Raw genomic sequence first — 21,110 nt, 5'->3', positions numbered from 1 at the left:
AAAGCTAGCTGCTCTGCTTCCTCAGAACCCATCTCATTCAGAGCTGCTGGCAGCTCTAGTGGCTATGTGAGACTGTGAGACTGTGAGATGGAGGACATGGCTCATGTTTGCAGGCAGATTGCACATTGGAGGGAGTAATTGCCCCACGGACGGCCAGACTCCACACTGTCTGCTCCACTCTGTGCCACCTTGACTTAATATGTCTGTTGAAGACCCGTCGTCCTAGATTTCTTTTATTTCTCTCCGATGCTCTCGTTCTGCAGCGTGTAGCGGTTGGGGCTCAGCCGGACGCTCTGTGTCCGGAAGTGAACATGTGGTAGTGTTTAGCTTTCGTAATGCCTCAGGCTGTTCTGGCTGTCTTGGGGGAGATATCACATGGAGGACGACCAGGGGAGTGATTCTGGGCCAGTGAACACACTGTGGACGTCCAAGTGTTCGAGAAGTCCTGCTTTCACAGCGGCTCCCATGAGGTACACCACCGTCCAAAGTCCACAGACGGGGCTTAACAAAGACGCCAACTCATCTTTACTCAGCCAAATCACTTTCTGCAGATTATTTATCTTTTTATTTTTTTCAATTAATCCTCCATTGCTTTTGTTAACTCTTGGCTCCAGGCGAGCCTTAACTCCTTCTCCTTAGTTAATGAAATGGAACAGTTACGCTCACCAGGGTTTTCCTTGCATATGGTTATCTTGGCAATCGTGGATGTTGCATGTTTCTTGTATAAACATGATTGTGAAACATCGTTCCGCCCCGATGAAGTATACCTCACTCTGGTCAGATGTTATCCTACACAAATCACTGTGACACAAGTAACTATTTATATACCATTTACATACCGTTCTCCCACATGGTGTTGTGGTCAATATCAAGTCAAGTGTTTGACCTTCTCCTCTCTGGACCATCTCGCCTCGGATTCAACTATGTGCAAGTTTGATCGCTGAGTATTACATGATGTGCTGCGGTCATTGTGTCACTCGTGTTTCAACATATTATTGTGCTCTCCATGTCTTTACTCAACTTTCATTTATTTACAGGCTAGTTGTTATTCATGACGACGTAACCATTTCACTACCACACTGCATAAGGTTAACCCTTGCACTATCACACTACATACGGTTAACCGCATGTAGTGTGACAGTGAAATGGTTTACATCATGTAATGTGTTGGTGAATGGGTTAACCATTTGTAGTGTGGTAGTTAATGGGTTAACACGCCACACACACACACTCGTTTGACTGCATCACTGTGAATCACAGCTTGTTGCTGGAGTCCGACGACCACTTCCACACCACTCAATCACTTACAAATGCCCCACCACCTGCTCGCGTCAATGGCTCTCACATCTGCAATACGTGCTAATTCTGTTTCCCATTTGGGCGGGAGGGCATTAATGAAAGAGTGTGCCTCTGTTATTAGTTTGTGATTAAGATGACATTATCACCATGTGCCGGCATGACAGGCTGTCATGCACATGATTCATCGTTATGAAGAATGGCTTTATGTTTCCGCAGTGCAAGACGACTCCAGGCAAACCTGTGGGCTGCCAGCAAACACACCCACCCCCCACCATTTCACGCAGCGCAAACATCTCACTTCTAAAAGCATGCTTGGGGGATTGCATTAACAAACAAAAAGCTTTGCAAGAGAGATGGCATTGTTGTCAAGAGTATTACATTTTAGCCACCAGTCGACCAGTGAAACACGTTTCAATGTTGGCAATCACTTTTATTGACTGCCATGTGGCCGGCCTGTGCTGGAGGATGAATAGTTAGCCTAAAGCTTATGTGGCAGAGGGAAACGTGGATAATCATTCCCACGTTTTAACTGAAATAAACAAGCAAAGTCACAAACAAAACAAAATATACTTATATATGTATACTTATATATATATATATATTTATATATATATACGTCCATTTGACGTCCATATATATATGCTGAGGTCAGGCAGACGCCTGCGAACCCCAGCTACTAGGACAGAGAGGCTTAGGCTCAGCTTCTTCCCCCAGGCCATCAGCGCCTTGAACAATGAACATTGAGTGCCACAGAACACTGAACTATCCACACATGAGCACACACACGACACGCACACTGTGCACTAGCAGCCACTTTAACACTTTAACATGAGCGGGCACACACTCATGCCGCACTCACCCACACTTATTGCCAAAAGGAAAGGCCACTTTAAATTAGTATAGCAACAGTACAGTGTATTGCACTACCAAAGCTACCTAGCATGTCCTATATGCTCTGTAAATAACTATGTACAGATACCGAGATGTCACACCATGTTACCTGTTACCTGTTATTGCACAATGTTGTTTTTATTGGATTCTATTATATGTTGTACCACTGTATTGCACATCGTTGCGGGCAAGACCACCCGCATTTCATTGTATACTTGTATGTCGTGACAAATAAAACTCTTGACTTGACTTGATATATTACATACACACACATGTATTTGTAAGAATGTAATAATTGAGACCTACAGTAAGCCTGGTGACAAGTGCGAGTTTCTTTTTTTCTTTTTAACTCCGTCCACAAGTGATCATTTGTACCTAAGGCCTGTGTCCAACGCATGCTCTGTTGTCAGTGTAAACCATCTGGTTGCAACATGCCACCTACAGTTGTCCTCTCCACACATCCGGGACCCTGATGAACATGGCAGCCAGAGTGTGTGCTGAGCCTCCAGGACCCATCAGTCCACATGCTGTGCTCAGAGGAAACGTGGGACATGTGGCACCACTGAGTCAGCCAGCGAATGTTGTAGCAGAGAAATCGGCCAACGCCCCGAGCCGATGCCACTAGTTATACGCCAGGGGGGGAGCGCACAGAGCACCGTGGGGGTGGGAGCAGAGAGGAATGTGGTCTGTTTCACATTATTGGAGGCACTGTTTTTTTTGGGGGGAGGGGTTAATTTGAGATGGCGCAGGACATCCCCCCCGGTGGTAAGGGTGAAGACAGCCGAGGCACTGATGGATCTGCTGAGAGCACCCTGCTGAGAGTGTGAGGTACCCAGGTGAGAGATTCAACTGGGCATGAGTGGGGAAAGCAGTGGGACTGAGGATTTCAAACTTCTGACATGGCCAACCCCATTACCTTTCCATTTCACTTGCCCTCAATCTGTGGGTCGTCCACCAAGGGAGATCAATGTTTCCCAATGTTTTATTTTCTCTGGCTCTCCAGTTTCTTTGTCCAGGCCTCTCTCTCTTCATGAGCGCCCCAGCAAGGTTCCTTGGATCTCCGCCACCGCGCTGAGTAAAAACACACTTGGCGCACTAACTAACTGGGCCAGATCTCAGCCACCGCACTGAGTAAAAACACACTTGGCGCACTAACTAACTGGGCCAGCTGGCTCCCCGCAGCTTGATTCTGAGCATTTTTGGGTGCGTGATGTCATTATCGGGGGACTTGTCACAGAGTTGTTCACCGTAACCTAGTGGTTTGAAATGTAGACTCTCTTGCATTGAGTGGGATGATATCATGAGGGATGAGGAACTTCATGGAGAGGACTGCTGCCCCTCTGAAATAAATCTTCAGTCTCGTAAAATCAAAGGCCCCGTCATGAAAGCCATATCCTCGAATACATCTTTTTTCGAAGGAAGGCCTCTCTTTTCTTTTTTGGAAATCTAACAAAGTGACTGAAAAGAATTCCACACACATCTTCAACATTCTAGAACATGAATTATTTCATTATCATCACCAGATTGACAGGTTCAATCAACAACGCAATTACAAATGCTACAGTTCAACCACTCCATAGCTCAGAGGCTTCTACTATCACTGCATGTTTGAGCGATCCATCTAGTCAGCAAAACACATTGTTCCGACTTCTCACAATTATACACGATGGAGAGCCAGGTAGAAAAGGGCACAGTATGGCTCTCAGCTGGACTCGGTTTCTGGAATTGTATATCAAACTCACACTAACGGGGAAAATGTGCAAAGGATGTGGGGCCTGCTGTTCTGCTTGGAACACTACTGTCGACGTTTGATTTAATTTCACATAATAAACCGGTAGTTTCGTAGTATGGTCTATTTTCTCCACACTCTGTGAGCGATTCTGACAGATATCAGATAAAAAAAAAATGATGAATGAATAAAACAACACATTATTACAGTTTTAACATGTCAATTGTATATCATTGAAGCTACAGATGAAGTGGGTTAGGGCGTCCTTTGGTTTGTCAGTCAAAGGGATACATTCTATGATTCAGTATCTTGAAGAGCTCATTTTATGTTCCAAAAATGATATTTCCGTGTTTCCAAACGGGAAAACACAGCTTCCCCATTAGTAACGTTTAACAGTGGACATGATGGATGTCTGAACCAAAATGGCACGCTGGGGCATTTCTGGTTGTTCAGCATCCATGCATGCACAGTTATACCTTTAATAAAGCAGAATCATCCACAAGTTGTCCTGTGTACACCAGCTTTGTCACATTGTGAAGCACCCTTAGCCCTGAGGTACGTGAACACAAAGATCCTGGAGGACTGCGTCTGCATGTTAAGACGCGTGCAGCAGCTGCAGCAGTTCTGTGAGGCAGCCGTTCTGCTGCCGGTGTTTTCCCCAGTGTCCATCTCTCCACACACAGGCAGCGGCGAGGGTTGGGTGGTGGTCGGTAATTCAATTACATTACATTTCCTGATTATTATATTTATTCCTCTGTCAGAAACATTCATGGCCGGTCCAGAACTAAATGCTGTTGCTGCTGCCACCAATGGGTTAAGCTGTTCGTCCTTTTCCCAATAGTTCTGCGGCTTCTGCCAGCACCTCATCCATTAAATTGGTTCATACAATGGTATTATTTCGGTGCAAATAGTGCACCATGGTGATACTGTATATGGCATAGTCGTGGTAAATTATTCTAATATAATTTTAAACAATTGTAGTTACCATGGTACAACTGAAATCACCCTCAAATTACCACAATGCGTTGATTTTTTTTGGAAGGGATGTTATCATATAATTATTTTGTGCATACAAGACCAGATCTTTCACTTACAACTCTATTTGTATATGAAACAATTTGTATATATATATAAATGGAAAAGTGACATGCAAAAGGCAGGCTATGCCTCCTCCTTCAGCACACATACTCTCCATACTCAATGCCCCCTGAATCAGCATCGATAGCGTCGACAGTGTCACTAGCCACAGTAGTCGCTCTACTCATCTGCAATTCCAACCTACAGCACACAAACAAAATATGCAGAATGCATTATTATACCAAACACAAGGAACGTGGAACGTTTGAAGGAACACACTTTAAGCGAGTCATGCAATTTGTTTTCTCTGTGGGGTGAATTTTCAAGTAGTTTAAATGTCCCATTATACTCATTTTCAACAAGTTCATAATAATATTATCTAAGGTCCCCAAAACATGTATTTTAAAGATTATTTTGCTGAAAATACCACTGATGGTATGCATTCTAGCATGCCTCTAAACCCCTCTGTTTCAGTCCTGTTCCCAACTGGCTGTATGTTCCTGTAGCTTTAAATGCAAATGAGCTGCTGCTTCCGGATCAAACTGTCAAACTATGTGTTGCAGATCAAATATGAATGAAGATCCAGCAATTGCATATCCTATTTCTATTTTTAAATGCTGTCAGAATTTTAGTGAACTGTTTAGGTGGAAAAATAGAACACTTACGAGTGAGCCGCCATCTTGAAAAACACGAGGCATAAGTCAAGGACCACCTGTATGCAATGAGCATATTGTTATTGGTCAGTGATTGGTCGTTATTCTCCACATTGATTGTGGCTGCAAATCTGAATGGCTTGTTTCAAAAGGGAGGGTTCTTGTCGAACTGAAACTGCATCATGTACATATTTCACATTTTCTCAGTTTTTTGGACAAACCCTCATTGTGTAAAAACAATGCAAAACGAGAATTATTTTTACAATAGTGGCCCTTTAAAAAAGTGTGACACATTAGTCCAGTTTAACATAGTTACATTTCAGGTGGGAATGCTGGATGTAAAGTGACCAAGTCACAGAACACAACGGGTTCACTGGGAGGAAGGTGAACAGGTTGGCCATAAAGAACCAACTGAACCCAAGACGACGTAGTTATTCGCCCACAAATCCACCACATATTATTTTGAATCCTAAACCCCTGTTAGACTCTGCATCACCTGCTGGTCAGATCACAGCCCCGTTGGCACTAAGCCCCTAGGATCCTGGACTACGGTATCATAACGGTATCACCACAGATACACAGTCAACAGTCTCAGTCCCTGACGCTGTGTGTTGACAGCAGCAGCAGCAAAGTAGAGCGGGCGCCTCAAGCCTGTTCTTCTGGCTGTGAGATGTCGCCTCTTTGATTGTTTCTTCAAATACGTCTCTGCTGAGGGAGCGGCGTGTTTGTTCTAAGTGCCCTGGGAGAGTTCCACCTTGGGCTTAAATAAATAGGGGAGTTGTGATGATTAGCGGCACAGCACAACACTTTTCCCAGAAGCCATCATGAGGGGGGTGGGGGTGCCTTTTCTCCATATCCCTGTTATTTTCACCACCATGTGCAACACACAAATGTATACATACCACACACACACACCACACACGCACTTATACACACCACATATGCAATTATACACACACCACATATACACACACCATGTGCACATATACACACATACCACACATACACATATATACACACATACTGTACACACCACTCCTCCCATTCATCTTCCTTTCTTGCCTGCCTCTTTTGTTCTGTTTTGCTTCAAATCAAATGGCTTATCTGACTAAGCTTATGTATGATCTTTATTGTTGACATCATCATCATCATCATCATCATCATCATCATCGTCATCATCATCATCATCATCATCATCATACCACCTGTGTCTTTGTGTTCATAATTTAAATGTTGCACGATGTGTATGCATTATGCTCATTGGTTGGTTCTTTAGTGTGTGTGTGTGCGCGCGTGTGTGTGTGTGTGTGCGTGTGCGTACATAATTGATTGCCTTCATGTGTGCATTCACTTGATCGCTTCCTCAGTCACAGTTGGCCAGTATGGATTCCTCTTGCACACACTCAACAACTGCACACTCTTCCCAAAAGTGCTACAGGCCGCCATCCCAGATTCAACAGATCTTCTAGTAAACGTTCAGATGTTGTGTGGATCGTGAATCAGGTAATAGAGCCTGGCCAACTGTGTGACCGAGGTAGTGACCGAGCCAACGCACGCGTGGACGCATGGACGTGCAGCGAACCAACCGACCAACCCCCCCCCCCCAGTGTGAGGAATCCCTTTGGCTCCAGCTGTCACAGGGCCTGGGTTGGATGTCCGACGCAAGCTGGGTGTTTGTGGTGCTCTCTAGGATTACCACAGCAACACAATTATCTCCTTGGCTCTGCAATGTTGACAGCCTGAGCTGTGGGGAAGAAGCTGTGTTTATCAACTGTCTACACACATGCACGCGCGCACACACACACACACACACACACACACACACACACACACACACACACACGTGTATACTAGGAGAAGTGTATCCACATGACCGTGAGTGTGTATGATGCTCCTTTGTGAGGTTAAATGACCTCTCATCATCCATTCCTCTTCTCAGCACCGTTCCTACCGCTTACCCCATGCTGCTGTCGGATGACAACCTACTGTAGCTACATTGGGATTTTGAACGATTTAATCACGTATCTACTTGAGCTCACTGGATACATCCACTGTACCACAGAATAAACATTTGAGCTTTCTTCTAAGGGCTTGTTCATTTAAAATTAATACCGCAGTACCTGTCAACGGCACATCAAAGCAACACAATACCAGTGAGGCATATGACATCAATCCTTGATTTTCACAATGCTTCTAATGTGATGTAAAAAAAAAAGAGAGAGAGTACACTTGCAATATTAAATGAAGAATACAAAAAATAAGTTGGTGAAATAGTATATGAATACGCAATTCTCAGCCCGCTGTTAGCTTGTTCTGTGTATAGAACCGTGTGCAAAAACATGGACGCTGTCCTTGTAATCGCCTTCAGAACAGGCGGATGCAGACACGGTTTCCGGGCAGAGTTAGGGCTTTGTAACGCGTGTTCATCCTGACCCGCTCTTGCACCTCGGTTCCTCGTGAATCTACCCCACGCTGTTCCGAAGTGCCGTGGCTGTCTCCAAGTGGCGTTTACAATAATGATACCGTTTGATTTATCTCTAATGATGTGATGGCAGCACTCCGCCACTCCAACCGTTTTTCTCCATAGGTTTCATATCTGAATGTGAAAAGTGTGAGCGTACGTACTGAGGTTTTCCTTTTCACTTATTTTTCTCCACAGTGAAGAAGGACGTGGACGTGACGGATGACAGGATGTCTCAATTCAAGAAAAAGGCCAAGGAGCTCCGAATCCTGGACTCCAAGACGGCACAGAACCTTTGTGAGTACACTCGCATATCCACACGTACAGTTCCCTCCTGGAGAGTGTCTGAGGCCCAGCTCAGCTTCAGATATGAAAGACAATACTCCCTTTTCTGCTGTGTTTTCCTGTTCCACAGCTATATAGTCACACACACAATTCAACAATGTGGTGTAAGATGGTGTCCCAAGTTCCCCACGTCCAAAGTCAAAAAGCAAACGGGATCCAGAACCGGAGTCACGTGGGTCTTTGTGCCAAGGGGGTGGGGTGGGGTGGGGTGGGTAGCTGTTGGCCGGTTGTTGGCTGAGTGATCATTTCACATTGGATAGAAGTTATTGATAGAAAGCTCATGAGTCAGTGTAACAGTGACAGCCTGTATTCCTCCCCTTATGGACCCCCTTCTATCCCATCGCCATGCGACGTGCGCGTGAATTAATTACGTCAGGAGAGGCCGACCGCCAGGAGCCTACTGTTGATCGATGGGAGGAGCATGCAAATGCACTTTTATTTTTTAAATGTTGCACACACACACACACACACACACACACACACACACACACACACACACACACACACACACACACACACACACACACACATTTTAATACTTTATTTGGTTCCACACATTATATTACATAAACAGGGAATCAAATGTATCGGGGCCAAGCAGCACTGAACACTTAAAGGTACACATAGCACCTCCTTCTCCACGTGGCTAAGCTGCCAATAATAGCTGAGACAGAGCAATATTTGGCAATTGGTTTGGCTTTTCTTTTAGCCATTGCAGCAATTCTCAGACCGGTCATGGTGCATTTGTGTACATGGCCAAGACTTCCAAACACAAGTACACTATATCTACACCTATACCCAAGGTCAGCCATCACACTGAGCAGTGGTTGGTATTTGATATACTTGTCCCGGAAGGCCTGGTCCATGTACAGATCAAAGGTACAGCCTACTTCTATGACCAGCACCTCTCCGTGGCTGGTGTCAACAAAAACAACGTCCGGTGTATTTGGTATGTTAGCAAAAACATCGTTGGTAAGGTTGGTAATGTTCCGTGCCACATCAGACACAATGTCCACAATACGGTCCTGACGAGCGATGTACATGTGTTTGTATGCATTACATTCGTTTGTTATGTGTGCAATGGATTCTAGGTGTTGTGAATCCTGATGGTTTAAACAGAATGGACTGTGAGTTTGAGGATACCAAGTGGACAGATTGTATTGAGTGGGTAATACTTGCAGTCTTGCTTTGATGGTAAATTGTAAAACATCCTCACCAACAGCGGCGTTCTTATACACTGTGTGAGTGGTCAGCAAACTCCAAACAAGCTAGCTTTCCCTGTAGTCTGAGTCCACACCAGTGCTGCCTGATCTCAGACTGATTCATGCTAAGCAGAACCCTCCTTGCAGAGTCTCTGTCTCACTCACACACACACACACACACACACACACACACACACACACACACACACACACACACACACACACACACACACACACACACACACACACACACACACACACACACACACACACACACACACACACACACACACACACACACACACACACACACACACATATGTTGGGTTCCCTTGCTTCAGCATGGCTGTCCCTTACCTTCAAAAGACCCAACACAGCCACTACGTCCTCATGCAATATGCTAAACACTAAATATTACAGGTCACAGGAAGCCTGTCTTCTACAGTAGTGTATCCGTGTGTGTGTGTGTGTCATCTCTATCTCATTATCTCTTTATTCTCCCTCTTGCAGATGAGTGTGGGGATATGTGATGGAAGACATCAAGCAAGATGCACATATCTATGTTTTTGTTTTTTTGATACATATATGTGTGCTGCACAAGTGGGAGCAAAGTAGAATGTCAGAATGTGCTGAGGGATACAGCTCAGAAATACCAGCAGCCATGTATCCCCCTACCAATCTTCTTCCTGTGTGGCACTGATGCCTGTGACAGGTTTTGATAGGAGCTTCGTACGCACACACAAAACAGATGGCAGATGAATGATTTCTCCATTTCATCAGGCGAAATGGCGGGATTCTGGTGTCAGGGACGGGTGGGCGACACTAACATACGGATGAAATGCCGTTCATATGTATGTGTGTCTGTGAGAGAGATATAGAGATAATGAGAGAGGTATTCAATGAGAATGATAGCGATAGAGAGATAATGATATAGATATAATGCGAGATAATGAGATATACATTACATATAATGAGAGCGAGGGAATGCTATAGATAGAGATATAACGGGAGACAATAATATATAAATTGAGAATGAGAGACATATATAATGATATAGAATGATACGTTGATAAAATGAGAGATCTAATGAGTTAAATAATGTGAGATAACATGCAAGGTAGAATGATAGAGATGATTAGATAATGATATGTATTGTACATATAATGATAGAGGGAATTAGATATACATTTATAATGAGATAGAATGAGATATAACGTGTATGCATGTGTGTAATGAGTGTGTGCATGTGTATGTGTGCGTACACACACATACACATGCATGCTATTATGTATATGAATGCCAGCCTGTGCCCATGTCAGCATGTGTGTGTGTGTGTGTGTGTGTCTCTATGAGTGTGTATGTGTGTGTGCACGTATGTATATGAATGCCAGCGTGTGTCCATGCATGTGTGTGAGTGCGTGTGTGTGTGTCTCTGTGTGTGTCTGTGTGTGTGTGTCTGTGTGTGCGTGTGTGTGTATGGGGCTGTGACTATGTTGATCTGTGTCGCTGCCATCTTTGATTACAACCCCGGCAGATGGGCCCTGATTTGGCAGGAAGCGATGACAACAAGTGTAGAATATCTCACCCCCGGAGTGTCGATGGCTGGGATACGTGTGCCACTAATACAGCTCCCCTGAGTCACCTTGACACACACACCGCCCCGACGTAGATTCCCCCCCCCCCCCCCCCTCCGCCCTCAAGTGTCCAAGTCTCTGTATGTGTTAGTGTCGGGAAGCCAATGATGCAGGCTGGGTGGGCTAGAAGGTGCGATAGAGTTATCAATGTTGCTGTATGTAATCTGGCATAATGGTTATGGGTAATTACACACCATACCATCACTAAGCCCCTTTTTCCTCTAAGAGCATGCACTGTGCCGCTACCTCATGCTGGGAGCCGCCTACACATTCCTCCCAGAACATGTGTCATGCTCCCCTCACAGGCAGCGACAAAGCTGTGGTGTGTGGGGTATTGAATACTGAGAGTTTAATTTCCACTACTATTTCCTAGATGTAGGTGCAATGTGAGAATGGTTAAGCACAACTATTATGCTCATCCACTGTTATCCCCATCATCTAAAGTGTAGGTGTAACTGAGGGGTACAATTCCCTGACTGTATTGAGAGTATGGTATCATTAAACCACTACTTAGTTATGTACTTTAATTACTGGCCATACAGTACACGGTATATCTGGTGAACACCCACACAAGAATACGGCTTAACAAAGAAAGTTATATTTAGAAGTATTTATTATTAGAGCAGCAACAATAGGTTACAATATTGAGAATTATGAATTGCGCTTATATGGCGAAGAACACTTAAGTAGGTCAAGAGCGTAAGTCCATGAGCATAATAAGATGGGTATAACTGACACCACCTGTAGCATAATAATTACATAAGGCACACTCGTAGTCAGCTGGAGATACTAAGGGGGTTCCCTCCGGTTGTAAGCCAGCAGGGGAGAGGAATGGTCGGGAGCAAAGTCTGGATCAACGAGGAATAAAGAGACTCCAGATACAGGAGACAGTGCAATAATCCTTTGGTCCGTAGACAAAGCAACAGCTATACTCCGGTATGCAAGACAGCATGGATGAAAGCTAGCCAGCCTCTGTGGGTCCTAGAGGCGGGCTCGACGGTGCTCCTCACAGGGTAGATCCCACACAGCAGTGGGGTAGACGGTTCTCTGCTCCAGCAGCCACAGTACCAAAGCAATATAATCCAGCCGGAAAAGGCTCTGCATTCGCCGGTGTAGGTTCTCCGGTGTACATATCCAACGGTTCTCGTCTAGGACTCCTCGGATGGCGGCACGAGTTTAGGCCGCCCAGCCTGGATAAGTGCACTAGCTCGGTACGACGAACCGGTGGTAATGCTGGTCACTGTAGAACGGTAGCCGCACGATACACTATAAATAATAGACTATTACTTTACAATAGAATAAGTCGAACTCGACGATACAGCGTTAAACTCTGACACTTTAGCTATCAATTCGCACGCGGTTCTCTAGGCTCTATTTAGGGGCAAAAGGGGCCCACTTCACGGCACGTTGTATCGTGGTGAAGGCTTCAGCGTTTTGGGTCAACTCACTTTTAGGCTAAGTGCTTCTGTATCCACCTGCGACGTATTTATACGTAAGGTGAATAATCTAGTGCCAACCTCAGTTCTGTCTCGTATTACTGCGCAAACCTGGACATGTTGAGACATGTCTTAGCGGTAGCTTTGAACTTGCCATTGGGGGTATGGCCGTTGGCGCCTAGGGGTCACTGTCCAATAGGAGAACGGATATTATGGTCTGACCTATACCTAGGTAAAGGGATATTCCGTGTATATATACAAGGAATATACAAGGGATATCAGACGATATACAAATATTATACAATATATCTCAAGTAATAAATATATATATTCGGTTTAATCTGACCCTTTGTAACAGCCGCCTCCTAATTAGTCCGCACCTAATTAGATAAGCAGAGACAGATTAACCGTCTTGTCCACTACTCAATGTCCGTTGTGAGGAGTAGGGCAATTCACAAAGTCAGTGGGTCATGGTCGTCAGCAAGGGAGTCAGGTAGCCTTGGCAACTCTATCAGCCTCGCCACGGGTCGGGTGTATGTCCGTCCCTGGACGAGCACTTCTGCCGCTCTGACCTTTCCGTCGGCACCAGTGATCACTTTGCTTACGCGGCCGGCCACATAGCTCGGGGTAGTGACTGGTCTATGATCATGACGACTGTGCCCTCCGTCAAATTGTCTCTTTCTTTTACCCATTTCTGGCGGGTCTGTAGAGACGGTAGATAGTGGAGGAGGAAACTGTTCCAAAACTTGTCAGCCAATACTTGACTGTACCTCCACATTATTCGGCCGTTCGCTTCCTCAGGTCTGTACACTGTCTGTGGGAGCGCGGGGTCCAGCCGCCCCATCAAGAGAGTGTTGGGGGTGACTGGGTCGACATCTGCTACATCACTTGAGACGTAACCGAGGGGCTTTGAGTTCAATACTCCCTCGATCTCTGTGAGGACTGTCGTGAGGACTTCTTCCGCCACGGTCTGGGCCCCAAGCACGGCGTACAGGGCTGTCTTTATTGAACGTACTTCTCGTTCCCAGGTTCCCCCGAAGTGAGGGGCGTTCGGGGGGTTAAACTGGAAATCAATCTGAGAGGGAGCGAGGTGTGTCTTAAGTTCTGGGCCCATAGCTTGGAAGCTCTCTCTCAGCTCTCTTTCTCCGCCTTTGAAGTTTGTCCCGTGATCAGACAATAATATAGACGGTTTTCCTTTCCGCGCTGTGAATCTCCGGAAGGCCATAAGGAATGAGTCCGTACTCATGGTTGGAAGGAGTTCTATGTGTATCGCTCGGGTGGTCATGCATTTGAATACAATACCCCACCTCTTCTCCGTCCCTCTTCCTTTCTTCACATACAGCGGGCCGAAGCAGTCCATACCGGTGGAGTGAAAGGGCTTGTCGCCAAGTCGGAGGCTACAGGGGGGTAGGTCAGCCATCCTGGGTATACTGGGCTGTGCTCGCCACTTGCAACAGTCTAGACATGTCCGCTGGAAGCGTCGTACTGCTTCTCTTCCTTGCAGTATCCAATAGCGACGTCTGATCTCAGCGAAGACTCTCTCTGCCCCAGCGTGGTGCACGTCCTCGTCGTATTTCTTTATGATGAGCTCTGTGACCTTGTGTCGGCTGTTGAGAACTATATGGAACTTGACGTCATCCGTTAAGTCCGGGGCCCTTCTCAGACGACCACCCACTCTGATGAGATCATGGGCGTCGCGCTCAGGGGCCAAGTGGAGCAGTCTGCTGTCTGACGGGACTGGCTTTAATCCCTGCAGACAGTCTAGCTCAAGATTCAAGATTCAAGATTCAAGAGTTTTAATTGTCACGGCATACAGGTATACAATGAAATGCGGCTGGTCTCGTCGGGGAACGAGTCTCTTTGGGCTCGCTGTAGCAGAAGGAGTTCTACTTCTTCGTAATTAGCTGCATTAATGTCAGTAGTGGAGGGAACCTCAGGGTGGTGCCACAGGAATGTCTTTAACTGTGCACTCTCAAGGGTGGGGCAGTCGTCTATGTTGGGGTCTGTGGGGACTGGTGTGTGTGTCAACCCACAGAACATAGATTTATTCATCTCTGCCTCCTCTTGACTAGCCTCCCGTGGGGTGGGGTTAGGCTACTCTTCTTCCGGGAGCTTGAGGAACTCGGGACAGTCACTGTAGATATTGTGACGTGTGAGGTCATCCAGGGACATTCCCCGTGTGATGACGTCTGCTGGGTTCTGTTTTGTGTCCACGTACCTCCAGCATGCCGATTCTGTTAACTCTTGGATCTCTGTGATTCTGACTCCCACGAAGACCTTGTATCTACACGAATCGGACTGGATCCATGTGAGTACGGTCATGGAGTCTGACCACAGGATTGTTCTTTGCACCGGGATGGTGAGTTCACGTTGGATTAACGTGGCGAGTTGCGCTCCTACTAGGGCTGCGCAGAGCTCTAGACGCGGGATCGATTGTTGCTTGCGGGGGGCTATTCTTGAACGAGCCAGGATGAAGGCGGTATGTATTTCTCCTCCCTCCTCTCGGGCCCGCAAGTAGGCCACCGAACCGTAGGCTACTTCGGAGGCGTCGCTGAAGACGTGCAGGTCCATCTGACACGTCTCCAGCCGCACTGTGGGTGGGAAGTAGCTGCGGCGTATCTTGACACCTGGGAGCGAGTTGAGTTCTGTTTCCCACTCTCTCCATGTGGAAGCAAGGTGGTCGGGTATGGGGTCGTCCCAGCCCTGGTCCTTGTCCCACAGCTCTCGCACAATCATTTTTGCCCTGGTGGTGTAGGGTAGAATACATCCCAACGGGTCATATTGTCTGGCGAGTGTTCTGTATACACTCCGTCTGGTGGTCTGTAGTGAAATCGACCTTCCCTGCTCCTTGGTCAGGGGTGTGTGTCTATAATGGAGCGAGTCTGTTTTGAAGCGCCAGACTAGTCCTAATGTCATTTCTTGGGCTTCACCTGGGATGGTCGCCATCCAGGTCTCGCTGCTTGCTGCCTTGTCCTCTGGGGAGAGGCTGCGCAGTACTTGAGGGTCGCTGCTGGCCCACTGCCGGAGATCAAAGCCGCCTTTGATCAGGGAGGCGCGGAGCTTGAGTAGGAGGGCCTCGGCCTCTTGAATGTCAATTTTCTTTATGTGTCCCGCTGTGATTAGCTTGTCAATCTCAGCGCGGTACACAGTGGCTTGAGCGGGGTCTCTGGCTAGGCGCCGCTCGGTGTTCAGTAGATATCGCTCCGTCGCTTCTTTTGAGGCGTGGAAGGTGGGCATACCCTCTCGCCTCAAGAGTGGAGTTGCGTATCTCATCACTCCATTGACCTCGACTCTCTTTGTCCTCTGCTCGAGGAGGGCTATGGCATAAATGTCTTCCTTGGAACGAATGTGTTTATTTTCGTTCTTAAAGGGCATTGTCTCTAGTGTCCATAGCCTCTCGACGTGCTGTAAGAGGGTGGTGTCTTCTTCTGTCACTCTGGAGTGGAGGCAGCGAGTGGCTGCTGGTCGGTTGGGAGACCTGGAGAGGGGGCCTTGTAGTGTCCATCCTAGGCGGGTCTCGACTGCTGCTGGACAGCCTCTGGGCCCAATGTGGACCCGGTCCGTTGGGACGATGAGGTGTGCGTGGTCGGATCCTATGAGCAGGGTCGGGGTGGCGCCGTCGATGAGCGGTATAGGTAGTTGACGCAGGTGCACGTATTTTTCCATCAGCTTGGAGATGGGGTAGGTGTACTGCGACAGGCCTATGTCTTGGCTGGTGAAAGCGTTAGTGATCCTATACCGCCTCTCTGGCTGCCCGCTTGCTGCGATAGTGAAGGAGACGTTCTCACCCTTTATTGTCTTCAGGTCTCTTCTTATAGTACGAATTGTCATCGTTTCTTCGCTCCCCCGCAGACCCAGCTGGGCTGCAGCGGATGTGAGGAGGAGAGTCTTTTCTGACCCGTCGTCAAGGATGGCGTAAGTGTCCATGACCTTGTCCTCGTAGCTTAATGTCACTCGGACCACTTTCAAGAGCACTCGGGAGCTCCCGCTGCTGGCGGGGTCAATATACATGACGCTTACTCTGCTGCTGCTTGGGGGTGCGAGTTTCTTCCTGTTGCTGTCATGCAAGACGTCCAAGTGGGCGCCGTCACACCGGCTGCACCTCTTCTTCAAGCGGCACTCGGCTGCCATATGGCTGCGCGCACAGCGGTAACAGCGGCGGTTGGACTTTATCCATTGACTCACCTCGTCGGCGGTCATCTTCTTGAAAGTGTCACATTGTGACAGCCAATGTTCTTTCTCGCAGTACTGGCATACAATCTTCCACTTCTCTTTCGTCAAGGGGGTGTTGTGGTTCTTGTTCCGCGGTACTGATTCGGCTTGGTGCATGACGGTCACCAGCCTGCGGTTATCGTTGGATCTCCGAGGTCCATCTCTGGGGCTTGGTCCACTCCGCACGAACGTATCCAGTCGTAGGCTGCTGACTTCTCTCGCGAGGAAGTCGGCCAGGTCTAGGAGGGATGGCTCGGGACCGTCGGGATCACGGTGGTCTCTTTGCCGCCTGAAGCGCTCTTGTAGGGCGGGAGGGAGCTTCTCTAATATCCTTTCTACATTAGAGTTAGCGTACAGTTCGTTTCTACCCTTTTCCTTTTGGGACCCCAGCATCCCTACCAGGGATTGTACCTTGATAGAGAGGTCATCCAATGAGCGATTGTCTGTGGCGGGGGGGAGACGGTCAATATTCCTTATCTCTTGTATCACGTAGTCCCATATGCGTCCATAACGCTGGTCAAGGGCTACTAGAGCCGCGGTGTATGGGGTACTTGAGTTGGAATATGCCAGCGCTATATTATGCGCTCTGGGCACCTTCAGGTGCTTGAGGAGGATAGCATATTTGTACGACTCATCAGGGACGTCGGACATCATAGTCTCTAAGCACATCCGTAATTCCATGTACTGTGCTCTGTCCTCGTGCGTAAAATCCGGGAACGTCGGTGTGCCAAGGTACGATGCCATGGATGGCTGGCACATCGGTGAGCGTTGGGGGAGAGGCCTCCTGGGCGAGTCTCCCCGTACGTGTCGTCGTGGGCTGGTACTTGGTGGGTACCAAAGCCCGGGTACCCAGGTGCTGTTCCTCGGGGCTGGCTGTGCGTCAAACTCACCCCTGAGTTGAGTCGGGGGTCTGTAGCGCAGGGCCTCGGGGGTAAAGTCTGGGCTGTACTGGACCTCCTGGTCCTGTGGAGTACGATGCTGCTGGTGGGCTTGACCTTCCTCCTCTTCCTCTTCCTCTGCTAGGTCTTCTAGATCTTGAAGTCGTCTATTCAGTCTCTCGGCGGCATAGGCCGGTTCTTCCCGGTTGCTGGGTCTCGCATGGACCGGTCGGGGAGGGGGTTCGGAGACGTGGATAGGCTCTTTCTGTTGGCCGGGCTCCAGGTCGCTTGGTCGGGTAGGGGAAGGTGCCCTAGACCCTTGTCTTGATGATGCCCTGGAGCTCCGTGCGGAGAGAGGGGGTGTCGCCCTGGCAATCAATTGCTCCATTATCTGCGCTTGTAGCCGGTCGCGCTCTGCTTCGCGCTTGATGTGAGCGAGGTCGCGCTCTGCTTCGCGCTGGGCTTGGGCTGCGTCACGCTGTGCATTGGCGGCGTCGCGCTGGGCATCGGCGCGGTCTCTTTCAATATTCTCTTCCGTCTGGAGGCGTCTGGTCTCCAGGCGTATGCGGTCGTCTTCACTCCTTTGCTGCGCCTGGAAGCGCTCTCGCTGGGTTGCAGAGTGTTCGCGTTCACTAAGGGCTTGCGCTTGGAGTTGCGCGTGAAGGCGCTCTCTTTGGTCTGCAGATTGTTCGCGCTCACTCAGTTGTTGAGCCTGCAGGCGTTCTCTTTCCATGGTAGAGTGTTCGCGCTCACTTAGCTGTTGCGCCCGGAGGCGCTCTTGTTCCATGGAAGAATGTTCGCGCTCGCTAAGCGTCTGTGCTTGGAGTCGATCGCGTTCAGTGGAGGCTGCCAGGGTGGCGATGAATGCCTGCGCCAGCATCTTGTCCGCCTCGCTGGGGGAAGACACTGATGGAGGTGATCAGCTTCTGACAGTGCTCGTTGGAGATCCGTTCTCCTGGCGCGCTCCGAGGAGGTCTATCTCCTGGGCGCGCTTCTCTTCTGGTAGTGGGTCGGGTTCCGTCCCTGGAGCGCTTTCTTTATCCTGGAGCTCTCCGGGGACCGTCCCGTTGACGTTGTCGGGGGGTATAGTCATGTCATGTCCCTCCTGGTCCCCCCCGTGAGCTTGGTCAGTTACGTTAGAACCCACTAGGGTCTCTACTGGCAAGGTCGCCTGGTCGGTAGGGTTTGACATGCTTTTACTATCCGCTTTTTCCGCATTTAACGTCTGTATAAAGCTAGGTATTAGACTGGCAGCGTAGTCCTCTAGGTAAGGAGGTGGCTGACGTCTGCGCTGCGGGCGTTCTAGCTTAGGAGAGCCGTTTGTGGAGTGTTCACCGCTGGCCATGGTTAATATCAATATTATATTTAGATATTACACTGATATTTCTCCGGCTCGAAGGACCAATTGTAACTGAGGGGTACAATTCCCTGACTGTATTGAGAGTATGGTATCATTAAACCACTACTTAGTTATGTACTTTAATTACTGGCCATACAGTACACGGTATATCTGGTGAACACCCACACAAGAATACGGCTTAACAAAGAAAGTTATATTTAGAAGTATTTATTATTAGAGCAGCAACAATAGGTTACAATATTGAGAATTATGAATTGTGCTTATATGGCGAAGAACACTTAAGTAGGTCAAGAGCGTAAGTCCATGAGCATAATAAGATGGGTATAACTGACACCACCTGTAGCATAATAATTACATAAGGCACACTCGTAGTCAGCTGGAGATACTAAGGGGGTTCCCTCCGGTTGTAAGCCAGCAGGGGAGAGGAATGGTCGGGAGCAAAGTCTGGATCAACGAGGAATAAAGAGACTCCAGATACAGGAGACAGTGCAATAATCCTTTGGTCCGTAGACAAAGCAACAGCTATACTCCGGTATGCAAGACAGCATGGATGAAAGCTAGCCAGCCTCTGTGGGTCCTAGAGGCGGGCTCGACGGTGCTCCTCACATGGTAGATCCCACACAGCAGTGGGGTAGACGGTTATCTGCTCCAGCAGCCACAGTACCAAAGCAATATAATCCAGCCGGAAAAGGCTCTGCATTCGCCGGTGTAGGTTCTCTGGTGTACATATCCAACGGTTCTCGTCTAGGACTCCTCGGATGGCGGCACGAGTTTAGGCCGCCCAGCCTGGATAAGTGCACTAGCTCGGTACGACGAACCGGTGGTAATGCTGGTCACTGTAGAACGGTAGCCGCACGATACACTATAAATAATAGACTATTACTTTACAATAGAATAAGTCGAACTCGACGATACAGCGTTAAACTCTGACACTTTAGCTATCAATTCGCACGCGGTTCTCAAGGCTCTATTTAGGGGCAAAAGGGGCCCACTTCACGGCACGTTGTATCGTGGTGAAGGCTTCAACGTTTTGGGTCAACTCACTTTTAGGCTAAGTGCTTCTGTATCCACCTGCGACGTATTTATACGTAAGGTGAATAATCTAGTGCCAACCTCAGTTCTGTGTCGTATTACTGCGCAAACCTGGACATGTTAAGACATGTCTTAGCGGTAGCTTTGAACTTGCCATTGGGGGTATGGCCGTTGGCGCCTAGGGGTCGCTGTCCAATAGGATAACGAATATTATGGTCTGGCCTATACCTAGGTAAAGGGATATTCCGTGTATATATACAATGAATATACAAGGGATATCAGACAATATACAAATATTATACAATATATCTCAAGTAATAAATATATATATTCGGTTTAATCTGACCCTTTGTAACAGTAGGCTATACAAATGTACTGTAGACATTACATTACATTAAGCCAATAATGTGGGGGGGAAACAAGGCAGGGTCCAGGTGAAACCATACGACGTGTGGCTCAAGTCTTTCCTTCTGCAGGTACTGTATGGACCAGTAGAACGTGTGGTAGTGGAGGGACTTAACGCTACAGTAGGTATGCAACAGCCCTCCCCCATACAGCACTTTGTGATTCATCAGCATACCAACACACATAAAATGCACATATGCATATTGATCACATACTTTAGCCTTACAGTTTGATGCTCAAAGCTGGTCCGCAGGGAATCCTTGCCAAGATTCAGCCTTAAGATACACCGCAGTGTTCCAACGGAAATGCAAAAGCATTGATGATGGCTGCACGATATGTGAGGCTAATACTCGCTGAGTTCACTGTTTGTTTATACACCATCCCCGATGTTAAACATGTCATCACTGTTATAAATTAATACAACATTCATCCTGTATATACTGCACTTATAGGCTGCCACTTTGTGCATGTTTTTACATTGCAGGTGAAAATGAGA

The 21,110-nt window shown here is 47.7% G+C and overlaps 1 protein-coding gene across 1 annotated transcript in view; it reads left to right on the top strand.

The window, feature by feature from the left end:
- Positions 1–21,110, top strand: part of diaph2 (diaphanous-related formin 2) — an 874,190-nt gene that overhangs the window by 481,284 nt on the left and 371,796 nt on the right. The window contains exon 20 of the mRNA XM_084332019.1: positions 8,309–8,407. Within this exon, the coding sequence (XP_084188145.1) occupies positions 8,309–8,407 (99 nt within the window). The remainder of the gene's footprint in view (positions 1–8,308; positions 8,408–21,110) is intronic.

The sequence above is a fragment of the Notolepis coatsorum genome (genome assembly GCF_963971535.1).
Source record: "Notolepis coatsorum genome assembly, chromosome: 16".
NCBI classification, from domain to species: Eukaryota; Metazoa; Chordata; class Actinopteri; order Aulopiformes; family Paralepididae; genus Notolepis; species Notolepis coatsorum.
This window is presented reverse-complemented; position numbering and strand designations above follow the sequence as displayed.